This window comes from Sus scrofa, chromosome 11 (assembly GCF_000003025.6).
Source record: "Sus scrofa isolate TJ Tabasco breed Duroc chromosome 11, Sscrofa11.1, whole genome shotgun sequence".
Lineage (NCBI taxonomy): Eukaryota > Metazoa > Chordata > Mammalia > Artiodactyla > Suidae > Sus > Sus scrofa.
In genome coordinates, this window is record NC_010453.5 from 70,200,795 (window position 1) to 70,224,337 (window position 23,543).

Sequence of the window (23,543 nt, forward strand, 5' to 3'; positions counted from 1 at the left end):
TTCTCTTTCTTTCTGTCAATAAAATACATCTTAGATAAATATTCAGGCTCCTCTTTTGCACAAACAGTGTTGATTAAGTTGATTAGACGTGTTCCCAGTATTGCCTCTGATGGATAACTAGCCCAGATGCAGAAAGGAAAGTGCCTTGACTTGGCCTTAAACATAGTGAAGCTGATAGAGAGTGCATTGGGTTTAAAATTTGAATATGAATATAATTGCTACATCTCGGTTGTATTAAATCATTTAGCTTTAAATTATGCTTATTTCAGTATACCTTCAGTTTTTAATTCAAATTGCAAAATAAATCATCGTTTCATTTTTTAACAAATTACTTACCATAAACATTTCATTTAATTTATTGTTTTAAGCCTGTATCAAACATGCCACCTGTCTGGTGATCGGATGATATACTGATCCTGGTAAACAGTCTAATGTAGCCCTACACCAAGCGTCTACCAACAAGTTACACGAAGCGTGTAACTGTACCTTCCTCCTCACTTGCCCGTCACACATAACATGAAACTTTTAATAAAACATCTTATGATACATTCTTATCCCCATTCTACATGTTATTATTGGCCCCTTTCTTTTATTTTGATTTGTTTTGTTATAATATGATTCCCCTTGCATATTAACTAAACCTGCCCGAAGCATAATAGTGGTTTTCTTTATAGTTACAAAATATTTTGAGATCGGTTTTTGTTCTGTGGAAATTGGAGTTCGTGTTGGAGGGTAACTTTCTCTTCCTTGGGGCCATCAATCTTCACAGACCCATCTGTTTGATTTCGGTTTTAGATGCTCTCGCTGTGTTCTGCACAATACCTAGAATGCTGACCACGTGGTTGAATATTAATGACTGGATCCACAGATCATGAAGCCGAGAACAAATGGTTCTCTATTGATAATCTACATTAGAACAACCCTGAAGGAAGGATCCCCTGACCTTCCCCATCTTCTTATCCCTTGGGTGGCACTCATAACAGAGAAACTCGTTTGTGAGAGTTCATGGCCAATTTCAAGAGTAGTGTAGAAAGATGAATTTCTTCTCCCAGATATGGCCTACTTACAGACTTAAGTGACTAAATCAGCATTCTGCCTCCACTGGGAGCAAACGGCTAATTAGTTGAGCTTTAAGTAAATTAATCTACACTTGAAATTCTGTCAGTGGGAGGAATTCAAATGTTACAGCAGAGGTTTTGGCTGGTACCAGATATAGCTACTCTTTAAAAAATATAATACCTTGCTTTGGGATCAAGTCCAACCAGAGTTTAGGTCATAAAAAGGCCTACTGGAAGAATGGCCTTAATTAAGATGAATCCTTCTCAACATACTCCTAGCTAAAATATTTATAACTTGAGATAAAATTATAGTCCCTTGTTTACTCACATATGTAGAAATAGGTGTCAATGAAAGATGAGAAAGAAATTCATTACAACATTAACAGTGATTGTTCCTGGAGTTGAGTTTAACAGGGAATTTCCTGCTTTATATATATGTATTTTATTTTATCTTTTTTTTTTTTTTTTAGTTTTGGAAGTCATGTCTCATCTTTATTTTTTATATTTTTTATTAAAGTGTAGTTGATTTACAATGTTGTACCACCTTCTGCTATACAGCAAAGTGACTCTGTCATGCATACATATATATAGATTTTTTATTTATATTATTTTCCTTTATGTATTTTATTTTTATTTACATTTATCTTGTATTGAGTTATGATTATGTATTGCTTTGATAATAATATTTAAATCAGTTAAATCATAATTTTAAAAGTCAAAGGCTCTTAGTATTTTAGTGTACACATGAGTGTGTGTGGGGTATTTAAAAATCTTGATTTGAAATTAAGGAAATGATTTTTTAATAGGGAACCAGGAGTATATATTATAAATACAGTGAGTGGGAGTCTTGTACAGTCTTGGCATAGAGTTTTAATCACTTGCATAAGCACTGAATACAAGACTCATATGAGCAGTCTAGATCAAAAATTATAAAACAGACTGAGACATCGTGGAGCACATTTTAGATCAATTGATATCTATTTAGATGGATCAAAATCAATCAATATCAGGCCAGGGTACTGCGCAGTTATATTTTAAACATCATCGGGATACCTAATCAAGCTTTTGGTGGTGATTGCCTGTAGGGGCCAAGGAAGTGGCATACTACGCTTCTTCAAGGAGGTAAAAATAATCTTAGTATTAAAGGAGGAAGTATAGACTTGGGTGGGGTGATTTTCATGTAAGCATGTACACGTGCACACATGTGGATGTGCATGAGCTCATATCCAGTGTATCTGGACCTTTTGGGAAGGGGAGGGGTGGACAAGGAATAAAATGCAACTTTGCCTCAGGTGGACTCATCTCTGTTTGGATGAAGTTGATCTGCCCTCACTTATCTTAATGTTTCTCAATAGCAGCACTATCAATATTTTTGGCTGTATATTTCTTTTTTGTGAGGCTATACTGTGCTTTGTAGGATGTTTAGCAGTATTTCTGGCCTCTACTTACGAGATACCAGTAGCACCTCCAACCCATCATTACACTCAAAAATATCTCCAGACATTCCCAAATGTCCCTGGGGGTGGAGGTGGGGAGCAAGTTTTTCCCAGGATGGGACACACTGCTCTGTCTGCTTATTAGAAGTGAACTATTTTGGGGGAAAAGACTATCATCCAGAGGCCCTGTTATCTTTGCATATACAATTTCTGACATTCAGTCAAAGAAAAAAGAAACAGGACCGAGAGAAAAACAACAGACAATAGAAACAGATGAATAAGTGACCCAGATACTGAGATTTTCAGATGTAGATATTAGAATAACTATAGCAAATATGGTCAAGAAAAAGAATGGCAAAACAGGTATCTATACAATATCCAGTCTATAGCACAGAGTTAATAATTTTGTTTTGGCTGACTTTCACTTACGGTGGTTTGTTTCCTTGTGTATATTTGTTGTTCTTCAGTTGTGAGCTTATCCTAAACTCTGAAAAATCTTGAAGTCTAAATTTGGGACACCTTTCTTCAGTGAGGATTTGTGTTAGATTCTCATGGGATATTGCTGACCCTGGATCTCTTTAGCCTCTTTTCCTGAGTCCCCAGTTTACATTAGGTGCCTCAGATTCAACTTTACATTTCCATTGCTTGAAGTGCTGATACAGGCTTTGACTCTCAGGACCTCTTTGATATGAGCTTATGGTAATTGCTCTTGTTTCAGCTCATAGCTTTTGGGTTTGGGTTTCTTGAAGAATTACATTACTTCCTATAAGCCTAGCAATGGAACAAACACTGTATTTTAGGTTCAATGTAATTTTGTTCTTCATATCGCTGGAAGCTAAAGCCCATGTACTGTGTACTTCAGATAATATATCTTTTGTATTACTACCTCAATGAGTGAAAATTAATTTAAAAATATTTAAAATCACATCTCCACATCAAAAAACTGAAAATTAAGTGGAGGGTAGACAAGAAACTTAGATTTGGAAGAGAGTAAGTTTAGAATGTTTATTAGCTATACTTCCCACAGAGCAGTTGTTATTTGCTATCAAAAAAAAAAGAATATGTGAATTAAAATTCCCAGTGGAACTAATGCAGTTTCTCTTTACATAACATATCATGGGCAAGAGATCAATCCTTTGGACTCTCAGGCAGTCAGATGTATTTAAGCCAAAGATGTCTCAAGACAAGAATAAACAGGTTTTCTCCAGTTTTTTGTGTGATGTAAAGTTTATCATTATTTAAAGCATCTAATCTCTTAGCCTTTCTTTGTTTTCTTTTATTACCTCATTTCATTCACTGAATAACTTTTGCAGTAGCAATGTTAACTGTTATTGCTAAGACTGATTGAAAACCTGTTTCTTTGGATAAAGCAGATGAAAGCAGAAGTTATTTCACTGCGGAGCTGATACTGCCAATTTCCTGTTACTTCAAAGAAGACACTGCTTTTCAAAACAATGGCATAAATGTTTTTGACAATTAGCAATTACATGTGATTTTGTTTTGTTTTGTTTTTATTACTTTGTGTTCATTTCTTTGATTTTATTGAAGATTTGAATAAGAAAAACACATAAGCACAGTTTAACTCATAATAGGAAGGGACCCAAAGTAAGATCAGGTTTTATTTCAAACAAAACACTATTTATCCTACACTTTCCTATAATTAGGGAGATGGGAAGGCATGCATAAAGGACCTATATTTCAAATACCTTTATTTTCTGACATTTTTTCCATTGCCCAAAATCAGATAATAATAAGCAGATAGTCAGATGTATTTGACGGTTCTTTCTCTTTCAATACCCTCCTTCTTTTCCTTTCTCTTAATTGGAAGCATATTTCTCTTTCTTCCTCCATCTCTGCATTACCCTCTGATATGCTTACAAAATGAAATGTATTTTCTCGCCTGGTGGTGTCCAGGGAACATAGAGCACCCTCACATACTTGGTCGTCATTCAGTTTTTCTAGGTAATTAAGATTAGCCATGAAGTCTCTGTCGTCTCTCCTATGACTAGGTATTTAATTATCTTGAAACAGTGAAAAAGGTCAGGCATTTTTTTCTCATATGTCTTCGCAGAGTCTCAACTGTTTCCATGACTTTCAGCTACTCTCTTTTGCCTTTACAGGCAACATTCATTACGCTATAACTTGAGAATATATCTGTATTTCCATAGATGTGGATCACATATGGCTCTAGTAAATTCCATTATTTGGAATCATGTTTCTGTACTTAACTACATTTACGTTATAGCCAATGGTAGGATGTGCTGGTCTATCTTAGTTTCTCTAGAAAGTAAATTGATTTGAAGGGAACCACAAGCAATTGGCTTTCAATTTGTGTTGAAAGGCAATCATTTTAATATTTAAATGTATTATATAAACTAGTATGATCTTTCTATTTGCGTTGCAAATTAACAGTCTGAGAAAAAAATTGCATGGTAACTACCAAAAGAGTCTAATGAGTTATATACAACTTGAGCAGACATATTTGGAATATTTAACTAGAAAATAAGACTGGTAGCTACAATTGGTGACTTATGAATCAAATTCTGTGATTACATCTGAGACACTTTAGAGATCAATAGCTTATCATAACAATATATGAAGGTAACAATCTGTGAAGAGCAAAAGTGACTAGTCAAGTCTAGATAGAACCGTTTATTGGATATTTCTCTGCTATATTGTGATATTACCTCTATCATAAATCAAGTGGCCTTGTATCACTTGTGTCTTTTTCCAGTGTTCTAATTCTGTCCCATTTGTCTATCTGATATTTTATTAGTAATATTCTCTTAAATGCTATATCTTAAAATCTGGTATGGTAATTTCTTCTTCCACTTTTCTTTTACACCATTGTTTTGGCTATTTTTGTCTCTCTGTATTTTCATACCATTAATGGTACCTAAAAACCAAGAGATACATTACACTTATAAATCAATTGAGAATTAACAGTATTAAGGTTATGATTTGTAAGCATTGTATGCCCTTCCTTCTATTTATATGTTCTTTAATTTAATTTAATAATTTACAGTATTCTGTACAGAGGTCTTGACATTTTTCATGACTATTTATATTGTATGTTTTATGTTATCAAAATTATGTCTTTAAAAATTTCTTGTTTAAAATTTTTGTTTCTGCTTTATAAAAATATAATTTAATTTGGAACTAATTAGGGAAAGTGTTTTCAATATTTTTCTTTTAAATGTGAAGTTTCCTGGAGATTATTTTAAGTTACCTTCTCCAAAATAAGGAAAGTTACTTTCTATTATTTTTTTTCTCATGATGGAGTTTTGAATATTTTTAACTACACAGTGTGCATCTGTTTAGATGATCATATGTTTTTTAGTGAGTGTGAGGAAATATTTTGATGGATTTTTAAATGTCAAACCAACCCTCTAATCCTGGACTAAATTTATTTGGATATGATTCTTTTTGGAAATTGTTTGATTCAAAGTTCGTGAGAGATAGTCGTTTTTGCCATCTTTTTCTTGTAATGTCCTTGTCTGATTTTATTGTCAAAGTTATGCTAGCATCATGCAATTTAAATTCTAGACTGAGTTTGACCTTTATACAACATTGTTTTAATTCTATAGACTTTTTAAAATTTAGATTTACCCTACATTTACTCGTTTTTCACTTCTTTATTTTCGTGTTCATGTTTTGGATGGAACATTTTCCTTTTGTGTGAAAAGTTTTTCTTTAATATTTATTCTCATAAGGCACTTCTAGTCACAACTTAGTTTGTCTGGAAACGTTCTCATTTTGTCATCAAATTGGAAAGATGTTTTTGTTAGGCATAGAATTCTAATTTGGTGGTTTCTTTCAGGATTTTAAAGATGTCATTCTGTTGCCATCTGGTTTAAGCATTTATTTTGGTAATTCTGTTGTCAGTCTTCTTTTTTTTTTTTTTCTTTGAAGATAATGCATCTTTTTATCTCTGACTACTTTTAAGTTTTCCTCTTTGTCTTTCATCAATTGACTATACTGTGTGTCAGCTATGCTGTGTGGTTTCTTTTTATTTATTCTCCTGATATTAGTTTGCTAAGGCTGCCATAACAAAGTCCCAGCCAATGGATGGCTTAAACAGTGGAAATGTATTTCCTCTGGGCCTGGAGGCCAGAAGTCCAAGGTCAAAGTGTTGGTAACCTGAATTTCTTCTGAAGATCTCTCTCCTTGGCTTGTAAACAGCCATCTTCTCTTTGTGTCTTCACTTGGTCTCCCTTCTGTGTGTCTGTGTCTAATCTTCTATTCTTATAAAATCACTAGGATTGGGGCCCATTCTAATGACTTCGTTTAACCTTAATTACCTCTTTAAAGCTCCTATCTCCAAATATAGTCACATTCTTTGGTACTGGAGACTAGATGTCAATATATAAATTTGGGGGGTACACAATTCAGTCCATTATAGCACTATTGGAAGTGTCTTGTCTCCTATCTCTTAAAATAGTCCTTCTGCCTAGTTCTTTTTTTTTTCTGAGTACCCAATTAGATGCTTGGGAAATTATTTCATATCCAATGTGTCTTTTAGGCTTTTTTTTTTTTTTTTTTTGCTCATTCTTTTTGTTTTCTGTGCTTCAGTCTGGATATTTTCTACTGACCTATCCTCCAGTTTACTAATCCTCTCTTCCCCTGTGTCTGATTTGCCACTGACCCTCTTTATTCAATTTTTAATTTCAGTAACTATTTTTTTAAATTCAGGATTTCCATTTCATTTTTTATGGATAATTCTCTAATTTTTCCACTTGGTAATACAGTTTTTAAAATATATTAATCACAATTATTTTAAAGTCCATTATTGACAATTCCAATTTGGTCACCTGTATCATTTTTGCTTCTCTTTGTATTGTCTGTATTTTTTCTTTCATTTTTAGTCATTCTGTCCTGTTACTTGATAGACCTGTTTTTTTAAATTAAGTACAAATACTATTTAATAAAATAGTAGAATTTTGTGAATGATGCTATCTTCCTTGAAGAGATAATTTACTTTTTTTTCCTGGCAGATGTATATACAAAGGCAGATAACCTCAATCCAATTAGGCATTAAAATGGTTACTAAAGTGAAAACCTGGGATGTTGATGTGATGTCTATCAATGCCCTCCTTCACAAAGGTGCTTGAGTTCCAAGTACTGTCTTTTCAGCCAGACGAAAAAAACAAAACTCTGTTTAGTTTATTCATCTTTTAGGTGTTGGTTTTTGCTTAATGTCTCATCCTCTTGTCCTAAAGAGTGTTGAAAAATTCATGGAGGTAATTTGCATATTAGTAGAACTCACTTCCCTATGGTTTCTTTTATCTCTAGATCTTGGCCACTTAAATCCAGGCTGCTGTAGGAGGCTTTGACTTATATATTGACTTTTTGCTGGTCAAAAGTTATTTCTGAGGCTAGAGACAAAATGGAGATAGGCCTTTCAGGTGCAATAGAAGCTTGTTGAAAAATAATGTCCGAATAAAATACTTTTTAAAGAAGTAGCATTACACAGTATAGAAACCATAAGTTATCTGAAATATATTGTTGACAGAGCAAAAAAGAAAGTGGACATTCATACTAAGGGAGAAACATATTAGCTATGAAAAAATGGTATATTACTTCCAGTTATATAAAATTATAATACTTATGGTTCCATTTGTGGAAGCCTTTTACTCTTTAAGTTATAACTTATTTTAAAAAAATGTTTAAACACTGTGCCACAAACAAGTATCACAGTGGTACTTAGGAAATCCAAACAGTAATACTTGAAAAATATATTTCTCTTTTGGTTGCATTAAAGCTACTTATTGGGTATTCCCAATTTTGAAAATGTTTAAATAGAAAGGGTTAGTTATTTTCTAAAAATATAGAGCATATAAATGTTAGATATTAAATTCTATCTAGGTCTTTTGGAATCCAGAGCACAAAATATTAACTCTTATCAAAGACTACCTTCTTGGCTTCCGTTCTTTCAGTAATGGAAGCTTACTCCCTACCATGGCAGTATGTTCCATTATGGACTACTCTGATGTGTATAATGTTATTTATTACAGTATATTAAATTCCAATTTCCTGCAACTCTTATCTATTAATCCTTATTAAGTTAACTATGCTGTAAAGTGGTAAGTTGACTATATACTTAAATTTTAAGTTTATTGAATTGCTGAAATTTTTGGCTGCATAATTCCCAGGCTCTGCATATATTTGACAATATTGTAAAAATTGTCTTAAATCCTGAACATGGTATTAAAAGATGTTTTCCAAAACATGTAAAATGTGTGGCTAAGTGTATACATAATTATTTATACTTTTTTTTAATTTAACTGCATAGATAAATTATGTTTATAATTTTATTTATATATTTTAAAACTTGAAAATATTTTTATTTTGAATTACTTTGACCTTAGAAGACTTAAGAATAGTATAGACTTGGGAGTTCCCGTTGTGGCGCAGTGGTTAACAAATCCAACTAGGAACCATGAGGTTGTGGGTTCGATCCCTGGCCTCACTCAGTGGGTTGGGGACCTGGTGTTGCCGTGAGCTGTGGTGTAGGTCTCAGGCCTGGCTCAGATCCCACATCGCTATGGCTGTGGCATAGGCTGGCGGCTACAGCTCTGATTCGACCCCTAGCCTGGGAACCTCTATATGCCGTGGGTGCAGCCCTGGAAAAGACAAAAAGACAAAAAAAAATAATAAGAAGAAGAATAGTACGGACTTTTTCTTATGTGAACCATTTTGAGGATCAGTTGCTCACAAAGGTTATGATAGCATAAAATTTAATGGTACATATACATATATGTTTTCATGTATGTAAATTCTTATATATATGTATGTATATAGATATACTGTGTTCTAATGTTCTATAATTGGGGGAAATCAATATTGGAGAACAATCATAAAAGTTAGTTATCAGTAGAAAATATTGTTTTATAATATATTTTTTCCTAATTTTAAAAGATTAGCTTTTGATAAAAATGTATTTATTTATTTTTTAAGTTGAGAAAGGGCATATTTTTATGATAATTTATTTACAATGTTCTGTCAATTTCTGCTGTGCAGCAAAGTGACCCAGTCGTGTGTGTGTGTGTGTATATATATATGTGTGTGTGTGTATATACATCCTTTTTCTGACATTAATTGTTAAGTGGATTTCATTGCTCAATTCATAAAATAAATTTTCCAATTATTGCTGGGAAGAAAGTCCACACTCATTTCAAATTAATTTAATTAGCACTCCTGAATGTGTATTAAGGAAGTCGTATATTCAGTCACACCTTTGAAATTTTTTAAAGTGACAAAACCAAGCAGCAATTCAAAAGTGACCAGGGCCTGATTCCACATTATCCCTTGTTGCCCAAATATAGTTTATCTTCAAGAATCTTCTTTAGAATCCTTTCTTGGTTCTTTCCACCACAGGGCTCTCTTTCATTCGTCAGTAGCATTTGTGGCCAGTGTCTGTCCTTTGGCATTTATCCATAGATTGTTTCATGCTAAATTATAGTTGCATGATATTTATTTATGACCTTAGTGGAATCATTAATTCAATACCAACCATAGGCCTGAATGTGATATGATTTTTGTTTTCAGAATCTGAAAACCTTTTTTCTGAAGCAAGGTACTTCCACTGTCCGATCGGTGGGTTTACCATCTAGGAAGACGGAGATTCTTATTCTGATTTAGATTGGTTTGTTCAAGATGGACCACATTGATGAATTAAATCAAATCAAATTAAATTAAATTAAATTCCACCTTTCCAACCTCAGCCATTCTCTGATTTTTTTTAACCTTGGGTCTGTTGCTTAGTTTCTGAGTTATATTGGTAAATGCGTGTGATATTGCTCCCTAATTCATGAAATTTCTGTTTGAAATAAATGAATCTTGAGTCATTTTCATTCATGGTTTTAGAAAGTAATCTTAAGGTTGAAATAAGGAGATATTCTTATTTCAAGGTCTGATAGAGTCCTCTGTGATGTTCTGATGGATACCTTGGAACCTTTAGAGAAAAGCAAAGCCTGCTGCTCTCTTATCCCAGTGTCAATTTTAGACACTTAAGGGCAAACAACAGAAAATTATATCCGTACAACATTTGCTTAAATGTCCTATTTCCTCACCAAGGTTTGTGATGGATAACTTTAATCCTCGCTTACTAAGAAAACACAAACAGAAGGATGGACATTTATCTATGTTTCAAAAAGTCACAAGCGACTCTCCCGGAGCTAGAAAATGTAATGTCAGTGTGGCTTGAATTATGAGACGTCTCACTCCTCCTCTGGAAATGGAAGGTGAAAGGTACCTCTTCACTTTCAAATGTCTGATGGAAGATTACTTTATTCTCACACACACAAAAAATATTTGTACTTAGATGAAATGGTACAGAATATTATAGTGCTCAAGTGTTTAATTCCTTCTCATAGAAATTTCAAGGGAACTTAGGATGCATTTGGCAGGAGCTTTTTCTAGTGCAATCAGGTTGCTATGGTAAACTATTATTTTAGGCAAAGGAGGACTGTGTGAGTAAAGTGCTAATCTCTTTTCTGTTTTATGCGAGCCTCTAATTACTCTCCAACTATTGAACATGTACTGCAAGTGTGGTTTTTACCGTTTTAAAAAGTGGAAGAAAATGAAGTTTAGAGAGTGTGCCTGCTGTTACCAGGATGGCAGGTGCATTTGATGATATGGGCTCTTCTTAAATAATCTCATGCTGGATCAGGAAATACAGGTTTTTAGAGAAATAGAATGAGAAAGGAATGGAATGGATTTTGTATGAGTTATTGAAATGTAAGCCTCTCAATATGTTTTTTATTATAATATATATAATATAATCTGTTATTTATTGAGCACTTACTATGTGTCAGTTCCTGTCCTATGTGCTTGGTATGCATGATAACACTTAGTCTGTACAATATGTCCAATTTGATCAATATTAGTATTATTATTCCCATCCTGCAACAGTGTTTAACTTAATATCCCAAAGAATAACATTTCACAATAGATGTGCCAGGCAATGACAGCTATCAACATGCTTAAGGAATAAGAGATAACCTTTCCAACCCCTTGCTCACCTGTGACCTTGAGAGACAACCAGTGGATCCCTTGTCTTATCTTGTGCAAGTCACATGTTATCTCCTCTCAGAGATACGTTTTCCTCATCTGTACAGTGTGGGGCTAGTTGGACTTTATTATCCTTTATGATTTTTCCATCTTTAACTGTCTCTGATTTTGTAAAATTGTTAAATGATTATTTCTAACACAGCTGTGCATCCAATAAGAATGAAAGCTAGTGAAATTACTGAAGTTTTGATCTTTCAGTTTCTAAACTGTAAATGAGACAATCTACCTTTTATAAAGGTACTCCTTTATTTCATCTTATAATTTAGTGGTATAATGTTTCCTTATCTGTAGAATGAAAGTCCTATTTTCTCCTACTTTAGTATTAAAATAATAGTATTTTGTTTGTATAAACCTTGCAGCATCTTGTGCACAGAATCCAAAAAGTCATAAGTGAAGGATGATTTCTGGTTTCACACCTGTGGTTAGAAAAGATGTTTGGTATGGTTTCACTTGTCTTAAATTTATTGAAACTTGTTTTGTGGCCTAACATGTGATCTACTCTAGTTCCATGTGTACTAGAAAAATTTGTGTATCCTGCTGTTTGAGGTGGAATCTTCTGTATATATCTATTAAGTGCCCTGGTATAACGTATCCTTTAAGTCCACTGTTTCCTTATTAATTTTCTGTCTGGATGATATAGGTGCTGTTGTAAGTGGGGTTTTATAGTCCCCAACTCTTATTGTATTACTGTCAATTAATCCCTTAATATCTATTAATACGAAAACCAATTACTGATACCCACCAACTCCTCCATACACAGAAAAAGATCCCTGACCCCAGGCATGCACCCTAAAATTAGTCAATAAATCTCCTTCTTGTATGACCCAAGCACTTTTCAAACCACTGCCTCTCTCCTGAGATGTGGTGTGAGTGAGTTTGCAGGCACCCTCGAGGAGCAGATTCTTGGTTTCTTACAGCCCTCCACCTCTTGGTATAAGCCTCACGGGTATCCAAACCAGACATGATGGGGGCTTATCTTTGTGGTACTGGTCTGCCCAGCCGGGGAGCCTAGTCTGGAGTTCAAAGCCCTCACTCTTCAGGGAGGAACTCTGAAGCTCTACTGTCCCACCCACCTGTGGTCCCAGCTGGACTGTATCTCCATCCCTCCTCCTAATCTCAATGTGTATTTTTCTTTTTATCTTTACTTGGGAAACATCTTTTTTGTTGGTGTCCACGTTGTTCTCAGAGATAGTTTTTGTAAATGTAGTTATAACTTGGGTATGTCCATGGGAGGAGGCAAGCCCAGGATCTTCCTCCTCCACCATCTTTTCCCAAACCTTCCTAGCTGTCTCTACATTATATTTGGAAGATTCAAGTGTGATATGGCAAGTGGTGGTGCTTCCTTCATTTTAATTGTTATGCAGTGTTCCACTGACGTGTTTAACTGACATTTATCTATTCTATTATTTTTGAAAATTTAGGACATTTCTCCTTTGAGACTGTTAGAAATTGTGTTACTATGATTATTCTGGAACATCTCCTGGTACAAATGTGTACACTTTCCTCCAGGGATTATAACTAAGAATTGAGTTGTTGTTTCACAGATCATGCATTTTGACTTTACTAGATAATGCTGAACAGTCTTCCAAAATATTCTACCAATTTATACTTCTGCCAGCTATAAAAAATATGCCTTATATTTCCAAACCATTGCCAAAATGGTTGTTGTTGTTATGAACTTCTAGATATCAGCTCTTAAATGTTTTTTAATCTTATTGGTTTGGAATAGGATACCATTATGTTTTAGTTTGCATTTCCCATATGATTAAGAGTGAAACATCTTTTCACATGTTTACTGACTATATGAATTTTCCATTAAAATAATAATTTTTGACCTTTCAGTTTCATATTCATAACAAATTTTTATTATGAAAAGCATTGGTAATGTTGCTGAAAACATTAATATTTAGGAATATTCTCTGGAGTTCCTGTCATGGTGCAGCAGAAACGAATCCAACTAGGAACCATGAGGTTGTGGGTTCTATCCCTGGCCTCTCTCAGTGGGTTAAGGATCCGGCATTGCCGTGAGCTGTGGTGTAGGTCACAGACGCGGCTTGGATCTGGCGTTGCTGTGGCTCTGGCGTAGGCCAGCGGCTATAGCTCTGATTAGACCCCTAGCCTGGGAACCTCCATATGCTGCAGTTGCAGCCCTAAAAAAGACAAAAGACAAAAAAAAAAAAAAAGAAAAAGAAAAAAGAAAGAAACATTGTCCAATATTTTTATTTGGAGATAATACTTAGTGAAATGAAATAAGCTATATGGAATTGCCGAAATAATAGATTTACATATCTTTTATTTAGCATTTTATTTCTATGTATAATTAAGTGCTTCACACAAAATAGATTCTTAATCAGTATTTGTTAAATTTCATATAAGAAGTATTTTGGAGTATATGCATCATGTGAAATTTTAATCTAGTGCTTCTGGAAAAGTGTATTCTAAGGCAGACATATATACATCTTTGGAAGAAGATGTTTAGCTGTCTTTATGACTGTAAGTTTCAATTTAAATTTTAGATGTTTAAATTAAGTGAATGTTATTTAAAATGAGTAGTTGTGCATAGAGCTATAAACTGCTTTTTTGGTCAGTGTTCTGACTTAGAGTTTCTCTGTACTGTATAGAAGTGTCAGATCTGAAATGTTTTAGTAAAATCTGTTTTAATCAGAACTTCTAGATATCTGCCTTATTTCATTACTCTTCCTTGCTAGGGTATAATAGCCTTAAAATATAATTCATACCGCTCATCCCTTATAAAATTATATCATTGGAGTAATTTTTTTGTCTGTCCTTAAGGATTATTTGTTAGCATTTAACAGGAGTAGGCAGACTCAGTGTAGAGTAAATTTCAGTTACATTTCGGTGGATGATATCAATGATGTTGACTAAATTAATTTCTTTTCAGAGTTATTTCTATTCTTTTCACTTGTTCCTGGGTGGTCTTTTTAAAAATTACTTGGTTTATTTGGATTGAATATATCTTTCTTTAGATTTTCCTCTCAATTTGTTATGTAATATAACACTTTCTAGTTGTAGACATGCAAACTTCCATTATCCTTCATTCCTACTTATGAGAATTTAATTTGATAATCATGTGAGAAGCCACAGTTACATCTCCATAACACTAAACTAATTATTGAAATAATAAAATCATTTAGTAAATAAAGGAAAGAGATGAGACTCAGTTTCTTATTTTAAAAAAAAGACAATAGGAGTTCACCTCGTGACGCAGTGGAAACGAATCCAACTAGGAACCACGAGGTTGCAGGTTCGATCCCTGGCCTTGCTCATTGGGTTAAGGATCTGGCGTTGCCGTGAGCTGTCATGTAGGCCGAAGACGTGGCTCAGATCTGGCATTGTGGTGGCTCTGGCATAAGCTGGCAGCTGTAGCTCCGATTAGACCCCTAGCCTGGGAACAGCCATATGCCACAGGTGTGGCCCTAAAAAGACAAAAAAAGGGCAAAAATAAAAATTAAAAAATTTAAAAAGACAATAAATCTTTATGTCAGTGTTTCCTGCTACCTCAGTGGAGAACTTCGTTGGCTGCCAATAGGATACAAATCAGCCTGGACCTTAAAGAGTCTGCTACTTAAGATAATGTTCAGGCGTGTATTTATCTAGTATTAAAGTTTGCATTCAGTGATCTACTAATGGTGTGAGCAAAGTACCGTGGGATCAGAGGGAGGGAGCGATTCTGCCAGCTGACCAAGCAGGGATAGCAAGGAAGTTGTTTTTTAGGGGCCCACCTGTGGGATATGGAGATTCCCAGGCTTGGGGTCCAATCAGAGCTGCAGCTGCCAGCCTCCACCACAATTACAGCAACAGCAATGCTGGATCTGAGCTGCATCTGCCACCTACACCGAAGCTTGTGGCAATGCTGGATCCTTAACCCACTGATCGAGGCCAGGGATTGAACCCGCATCCCCATGGGTACTAGTTGGTGAGTTTTTAACCCACTGAGCCACAACAGGAACTCCCAAGGAAGGTTTTAAAGAGGAGATTAGATTTGAACTGGCCGTTGGATACTAGGTTGAGTTTTAGAGAGAAAGCGGTAGAGTGCATAGCAGGTGAACTGTAGATATTTAAACACATATGCCAACGGTTGGGTCATCCTTTTCAAAGAAACCAATAATACCTTTTCAGGAAACTTTCTGTATGCCTCAGACTGTTAATAAAATGATCACATAAATACATATGTCTTCAAAATTAAAAATTGATGTTGTCTTGGTAACTCAGGAATGAGGTGGTTGATGTTTCCCGCATTAGTCCACCATTAGTCTAGTTAACCATACCCAGACACACTGCTGATGGTCCTACAGTTTGCCTTTCTCCCCACTGGGATTTTTTTTTTTTTTTCTTTTTAGGGCTGCACCTGCGGCATATGGAGATTCCCAGGTGAGGGGTCGAATCAGAGCTACAGCTGCCAGCCTACACCACACATACAACAATGCCAGATCCGAGACACATCTGCAGCTTACACCACAGTTCACAGCAATGCTGGATCCTTAACCCACTGAGCGAGGCCAGGGATCGAACCTGCATCCTCATGGATACAAGTCAGGTTCGTTACCGCTGAGCCACAGGAAGAACTCCCACACTCCAGATTATTGTTGTCATTCACACATCTGCCTGTGAGAGGGCCAGCGTGTTGATGGACACCAGGGGATAACCGGGGCTCGGAAAATCTGTGTGCCATCACCAAGTTTGCTAATGCCTGCTTTGCTGGTCTTAGGCAAATGGTGTAGCCTCAGCATACGTGAGTTTCCTTAAATTAAATAACTTGCAGAAAGTCACGGATCCTGCTATAACATTCTACAAAAATAGAAATGTATGCTGGTACATTTTTCCAGAGAGAGATCTGGGTCTACCAGTTAGCATTCTTGCTTGCCAACAACAGAAACCAACTTCATTAACTGGGACGAAGAAGCATTGTATTAGAAGAGTTGAGGCTCAGAGTGCCAGCTTAGACAATCAGCTCATGCAGCGCCCCAGGGAAGCAAGGCACTGCCAAGAACAGGCCTCTGCTGCCACCGCTTGTGAACCCCAGCCTCTGTGAGCCGAGCCCCACTGGCCTGGACACTCACTGCTGGGCTGTTGTACTGGCTGCTCTGCCAGACCCTGTGCCCTGCTTTCCCCCTCAGGAATGCCAGCCCTGGCCGAGAGTGTCTGGTGTGTCAGTGCTCGGTCTGCCAGTCCAGGGGAAGAGGGGACATCACTGGGGGAAGACAGGGCCTCTGTCTCCTGCTGAACTTGGCACGGCCTCCGAGGAGAAAGAGAGCCAGGTTGCAGGGCAGCCAGAACAGCACGATCTGGTGCCATCTCTTTCACCACATTCTCAAGGGGATTGTGACCCTGGCACTTGTGCCAGAGAAGATTATGAATCACTGCATTAGATTATCTTTAATTACAGCTCTGAAAGTATATGCTTCTAAATACTAATTTATCCTTCTTCCATCATATCCCAGCTCCGACTTTCTTTTAACGAGATACCAATGCAGCAACAGAATGACTAACAACATTGCAGGGTCAGCCCTGAAGTATCTTATGATCATTTCAGTGGGTGTGTAATTATGATGGTTGGGATAATGACAGAGGGGAACAGATGTCTCAGATACTCAACTGAATTTCTGGCAAACCAGGACCAATTCCTAGGAAAAAGAAATGTACTTTCTCATACAGCCTTCTGGCGCAACATTATGAGTATATTAAGATACAGTGTGGCTTAATGTTTAGATGCCCAAACGTTAATGGGAATGGATATAAATCTTGAATCTGTCTCTGAAGAGCTGGTTCACCAGGGAAAGCAACTTGTCCTGAATATTCTCCATTTCCTATTTAGTAAAATGATATAGCAATAATGCTGGTCCGTGTGTGGCATTATGAAAACAAAATGATGGAACTGAAGAAATTACAGGGTTTGAGGCATAGTTACAGCTCAAGAAATAATGACAAGAGTCAGAATGATAATAGTTAGGAAACCCCATAACTGTGATCCAGACTCACTCCAAAAAAACAAATGTTTAAATCGAGAATGACATATATTTAGGACAGGTGCTCTGACACATGTCCCAGGTAAAAATGAGGTCTCTGAACTCAAAAATTGACACCAGGGGCTCCCGTCGTGGTGCAGTGGTTAATGAATCTGAACAGGAACCATGAGGTTGCGGGTTCGCTCCCTGGCCTGGCTCGGTGGGTTAAGGATCTGGTGTTGCAGACAGTGTAGGTTGCAGATGCAGCTTGGATCTGGTGTTGCTGTGGCTGTGGTGTAGGCTCTGACTCGATGCCTAGCCTGGGAACCTCCATAGGCTGTGGGTGTGGCCCTAGAAAAGACAAAAGGGACAAAAAAAAAAAATTGACACGGAATCATGACTAAAATATCAGATTGAAATGTACCCATGAACATTTTTTTCTGATGTGACAGACTCAAACTAAACATATTTTTGACATGACCACCTTATGCCAAATGATGTCAAAATATATAAACTTGATTCAGTTACGTTAAATGTTCTCATCATAAGTCGAATGTGGACCACCCAGGGTTTAATAATTGAATTAGTCTTCAGAAATGAAAGTGGGAAGTACTCCTGTTCATTGCAGCACTATTCACAATAGCCAGGACATGGAAACAACCCAAATGTCCATCAACAGATGATTGGATTCAGAAGATGTGGTATATATACACAATGGAATACTACTCAGCCATAAAAAAGAATGACATAATGCCATTTGTAGCAACATGGATGGAACTAGAGAATCTCATACTGAGTGAAATGAGTCAGAAAGACAAAGACAAATACCATATGATATCACTTATAACTGGAATCTAATATCCAGCACAAATGAACATCTCCACAGAAAAGAAAATCATGGACTTGGAAAATAGACTTGTGGCTGCCTGATGGGAGAGGGAGGGAGTGGGAGGGATCGGGAGCTTGGGCTTATCAGACACAACTTGGAATAGATTTACAAGGAGATCCTGCTGAGTAGCATTGAGAACTATGTCTAGATACTCATACTGCAGCAGAACAAAGGGTGGGGGGAAAATGTATACATGTAAGGATAACTTGATCCTTGCTGTACAGTGGGAAAAAAATAAATTATAAAAAATAAATAAATAAATAAAGTCTCCACCAACATGAAAAAAAAAAAAAAAAAAAGTGGAAAGTAGAAGACATGAATGACACTTCAGCCCCCTCCTGACCTTGGCATTTGGCCTTGACCTTCAGCTTCCCTTAGGGCAGTACAGAAAGGTCTTTGCTGAGCGATTATCAGACACAGACTAGAACTGGTCCAGGAGATCTGGGTGCTACGGGATGCTTGTTTCTTTTAAAAGCCTTCCTGATTCCGTGAGCCCCCTAACGAGTGTGCTCTTTCTGTGTTTGCAGGTAAATGTGAATGTGGCAGGTGCACTTGCTATCCTCCTGGCGACAGCAGGGTCTACGGCAAGACGTGTGAGTGTGACAATCGCCGCTGTGAAGACTTGGATGGCGTGGTCTGTGGAGGTGAGCAGTTCTCGCTGCCTTCTGCTCCCGGAAGGCAGCCTGCCTTTCTTAGTTTATTTCTCCTTTTTTTTTTTAATTTTTTTTTTTTAAAAAGAAGAGAAACCAAAAGCAGTATATGATTAGAACTAAAAGCAATACACAGTTAGGTCTGTAATGACCTTTGGATTCTTGATTTAAAGTCCATGTACATGTATGGGAAAGAACACGCTATGCTATCGGGTCAAAGATGGTTAAGAGCAAACCACATCCTCTGAAGACAGTGAAAGGGTTTGCTGCAACTGAACAGTTTAAATTGACTGTTATTACTCTACTGGTAAAAACTCTCGGGGAAGCCAGTATTGCCAGAGCCTTCAAAAAAAACGCAGTAAGGCTACACGCCAAGTTTAATTACACTCCCAAGAGATCGATGCTACGTTTCCATGGTGGCTCTGAGACCCAAACACGAGCTTACGGGAAGTGATAAATGGTGCAAAGAAAGAATGAGGCCGACAGAGGGCCGTCACAAAGGTGACATGGCAGAAATGAGAGTCCCGGGTGAGAATGCTGCCAGGGCCCAGGGGAGGGAATGGGGTCGCCAGGCTTCTTCCACTTCAGTCTTGCAAGACTGGGTGTTGTAGAGGGACTGCCTGCCGATTCCGACGCCTTCCCGGTTTCTAGGACAACAGAGAGGAACTGGACGTGGCATCCATAAGAGAATATAATGCTCTCTTTAAAAGAATCCCCATAGTGCAATCGGGCACTGATATTGGGAAAGAAGCCCCCAGATATCCATACACCTGAGGGGAGGCTGCCACGCCATCCGTCTGTGTCCTCTCTCGGACATCTGCGTGTCTCTGTCTGGCTAATCTCTCTCTAACCAGCTGCCAGCCATTTGGAATTTGACCAAAAATAGTTTCTTCCTTCCTTTCTCTGTGAGCCAAGGGAAAAGGCCCTTTTTAATAACTGTGGGGCGGGGTGCTTTCTTCTCTCGCAGTTCCCATCCCAGCCATCCTCAGAGATTGTTCCTGCTTTTCTCGTTTCCCAAGTGGAAAAAAAGGGTGAGAATCAGGCGTTAATGCCCCGTCTCTGAAAAGTGGCAGACCCGGGGTTGGAGCTGTGACCGTCAGTTCAGACTTCTTTCTAAACCACAGCGTTTCCCAGAGTGACATCCAACAGTTTTGACTTTACGTCAATATTATTTTTATTTGAGATTCTCCCTTCACTCATAGTAGTTATCAGAAATGTCTAAATGGATAACGTCCTTTTTGTTGTTGTAAGTACATGATATTGTACAAGCTAGTTGTATCTTCATACCCATTAAATTATAAATTCCCCTTCTCCCATTGAATCTCTCTTTCTCTCCAACCTGGGGGAGGAAATCAAAGATGAAAGCAAATCTTTATATCTACTTGTTAGACAGGATCGAATATTTCCTAGGTAAGTAAGAAAGCATCTTATGAAGTGCTACTTTTTAGACTAGTTCTTAAATCTGCCTGTCTACACTCTGGGTTTGCCCATCACCCAGAGTTATCTGTGCTCCAGGGGGAACTGACTACCACTAGCCAAACTAATCCAAGCCCAATGTACAAACCAGAACAGCAGTTATTTGATATGCATTAAGAAATGTAATGGAGTTCCCATCGTGGCTCAATGGAAACGAATCTGACTAGTATCCATGAGGACTCAGGTTTAATCCCTGGCTTTACTCAGTGGGTTAAGGATCCGGCATTGCCATGAGCTGTGGTGTAGGTTGCAGACTTGGCTCAGATCTGGCACTGCTGTGGCTGTGGTGTAGACCAGTGACAGTGACTCTGATTCAACCCCTAGCTTGGGAAACTCCATATGCTGTGGGTATGGCCTAAAAAAAAGAAAGAGAGAGAGAGAGAAAAGAAATGTCACTCAGAGACTGGAATTCTCTATAGAGAAACTCTGTGAGAAGCAAGCATCTGAAATAATTATTTGGATGCAAGTAATTTATTGGAAAGGGGAAGGAGTTTCTGGTAGCAGAGTGAGGAAGTGTGGCCTGAAGGGGAAGCAGCTGGTTAAAATTGGGCCGTCAATCCAGTTACTGCTGTGGTCAACTGAAACTTCATCCAAGTACAGGGGATGAAACTCTAGGAGGCCAAGTAAAACACGCAATTCCTGTATCATCAGTCATTGGTTGAGGATTGCTTCCAGGAGGTGTTAACTTCCTGGCCACATCCAGCATCCCTCACAGGCACATGGTCAGAGCAGGCGTCTGTGACCGGGGAGAACTTCAGGGCAGAGAAGTCCAGGTGGTGCCAGGTGGAAGTCACCAAGACATTAAGGATGATGTTGCCTGGGTACCACTGCACCTGTGGAAGGACCACGGCTCTCATGCCAGTCATCTGTCTTCTCTGGACATTCTTTAACACCTTCTAGATTGTTGCCAACCATCCGATCCAGCCTTTCTGGTTGGATACAGGATGTAGCACAACAGATCAGAAAGAGCTGCAGACGCGCCAGTATACCTTATCCTCCTGGCATAGCTGTGGCTCTGATTTGGAAAATCCTTGCTCACACATGTAGAGATTAATTCTCAGCTGGTTGATCTTACCAAATATTGATGATATCAGAACATAATTATCAGAGGATGACTGTGTTTTCAGGTTTGCGGGAACTTTGCTGCTGCTCCTGTGTGTCTGCCAGCAGTGGACAGATAGTAAGCAGATAAGTGTAGCATCTTTGATTCGTGTAATTGAATGGTTTCTCTTTGTGCTTTTTTGTTAAATAGTAGTACATGAGCTCTAAGAAATCACCTGTGCATTTGATTTCATAGCTTAAATTGTATTAAAAGGAACTTATTGACCAAAGATACAGAAACACTTTTCAGGAATGTAAAGGAAATGCATTTGGGGAATTTTCCTTGATAAATATTTTATGTTGTTGTTTTTAAATTTCACTTTGATATTTAAATAATATCCGTGAGAGATTTGGGGTTAGGACAATACCAGTATTTTAAAAGATTGTCTGTAGGTAGCAATGCTTTGCTTCACTTACCATCTCCTGCTTCATTGAGCTCCTTAAGCCAAGCAGCCCAGGTGACAGCCTTAAATTCTTCACTAGGGCCTCTGCACACATCTGTACACATGCCAGCGAGTGGTTTGGGGCATTCCTTGTCATTCACTTGTGAACGTTTGATAGCCGGTCCTCTTGCTTGCAGGTGCATAGTGCCAGGAGGAAGAGGAAGAATAGGTCCCCATCAGCGACCAGCTCAGGTGTATCTTAAGTGACATCTGGTTAGGAAACCTGTGCATAATTTACAATCCACAGTGACGCTTCCTTTGTAGTCCTCAACAAAATTCAATCTAGTCTTGGCACTTGTGGTGGTTATGGTCTATAACGGCGCTGTGAATACAGAGTTAGTGAATACTGACGCTGCTCTGAGGGAAATATGGGGCTAGCTGGGTTCCCGCCTCTGTTGGCAGCATGTTCATCAACTGATCAGTGCATCACCTTGTTTTATGTGTGTTTCTGTGCAAAAACACCTGTGTCATATGTAGTTGATTTGTTGACATTGAACTCATGGCCAACAGCCTTGTAACTCATATCTGAACAAGGATTATGAAGCTCACAGATTTTCTCCATAAGGCACATCACAGCCTTTTTTGCACATAGGAACACTGGGTAGCACCTCAGCTCTGTACGTGGAAGCATCTAAAACATTGAAATCGCCAAGAGAAAGGACAAAAATGTGAAAAACATGGCACCACACATACTAGGAAAAGGAGACTTGTATACAGTGTAATAGCTGGACCAGGAAGGCAGAGCCTGACCTTCTTTGACCTTGGCTGGAAATGCGAACTTCAGGCAACGCCTTTTTTTCCCATTTGTCCTGTTGTCAAATGACCTGGAAAGCTTTGCAAGTATTGATTTTGGGGGTACAAGTGAATTTTAGTGAGTAGGCAAGTTCTCAAATGTGGACTCTTCAAATAATGAGGGTCCAGTGTATTTCGTGTTCTCACTGGAAGCATCATCTCCCACATGAGTTTTGCACTTGGCTGCCAGTTATGATTTAAGACAGTTAATCAAGGTACTATGATTTTAATTCCTCTGTTTTCTAAGCATGGGTTCAGGGAAGGAATTATTTCAGCCTTGGCTATTATAGTCTTGAATTTCATTTATGTACCAGCTCTTCTCTGGAAAGAAATGACAAGAGACATGCCATTAATGAACCAATTTGAACGTGTAGTAATTTCAGTATTAAAGTATATAACGTACTATCCCAGTTGATAAGGAGCTCACAAGTTCCTTTCACAAATATTGATGTAAGTGCATTTCACTATTTAGAAATATAAATGGCAATAAAGAACGGTAGTTAAGACTGTAGACATGAGGCTTTCTTGGTTCCAGCCTTGGCTTCATCGCTTATTCCCAATATTACCCGAGGCAATTGATATAACCCCCATTTCTCATCTATAAAAGATGATTATATAATATACCTCTCTTGTAGGGTTATTCTGGGATTAAATGAGTTA

The 23,543-nt window shown here is 37.6% G+C and overlaps 1 protein-coding gene across 1 annotated transcript in view; it reads left to right on the top strand.

Annotated features, from left to right (window-relative positions):
* ITGBL1 (integrin subunit beta like 1) overlaps positions 1-23,543 on the top strand; it is a 204,924-nt gene that overhangs the window by 158,744 nt on the left and 22,637 nt on the right. The window contains exon 8 of the mRNA XM_005668526.3: positions 18,949-19,065. Within this exon, the coding sequence (XP_005668583.2) occupies positions 18,949-19,065 (117 nt within the window). The remainder of the gene's footprint in view (positions 1-18,948; positions 19,066-23,543) is intronic.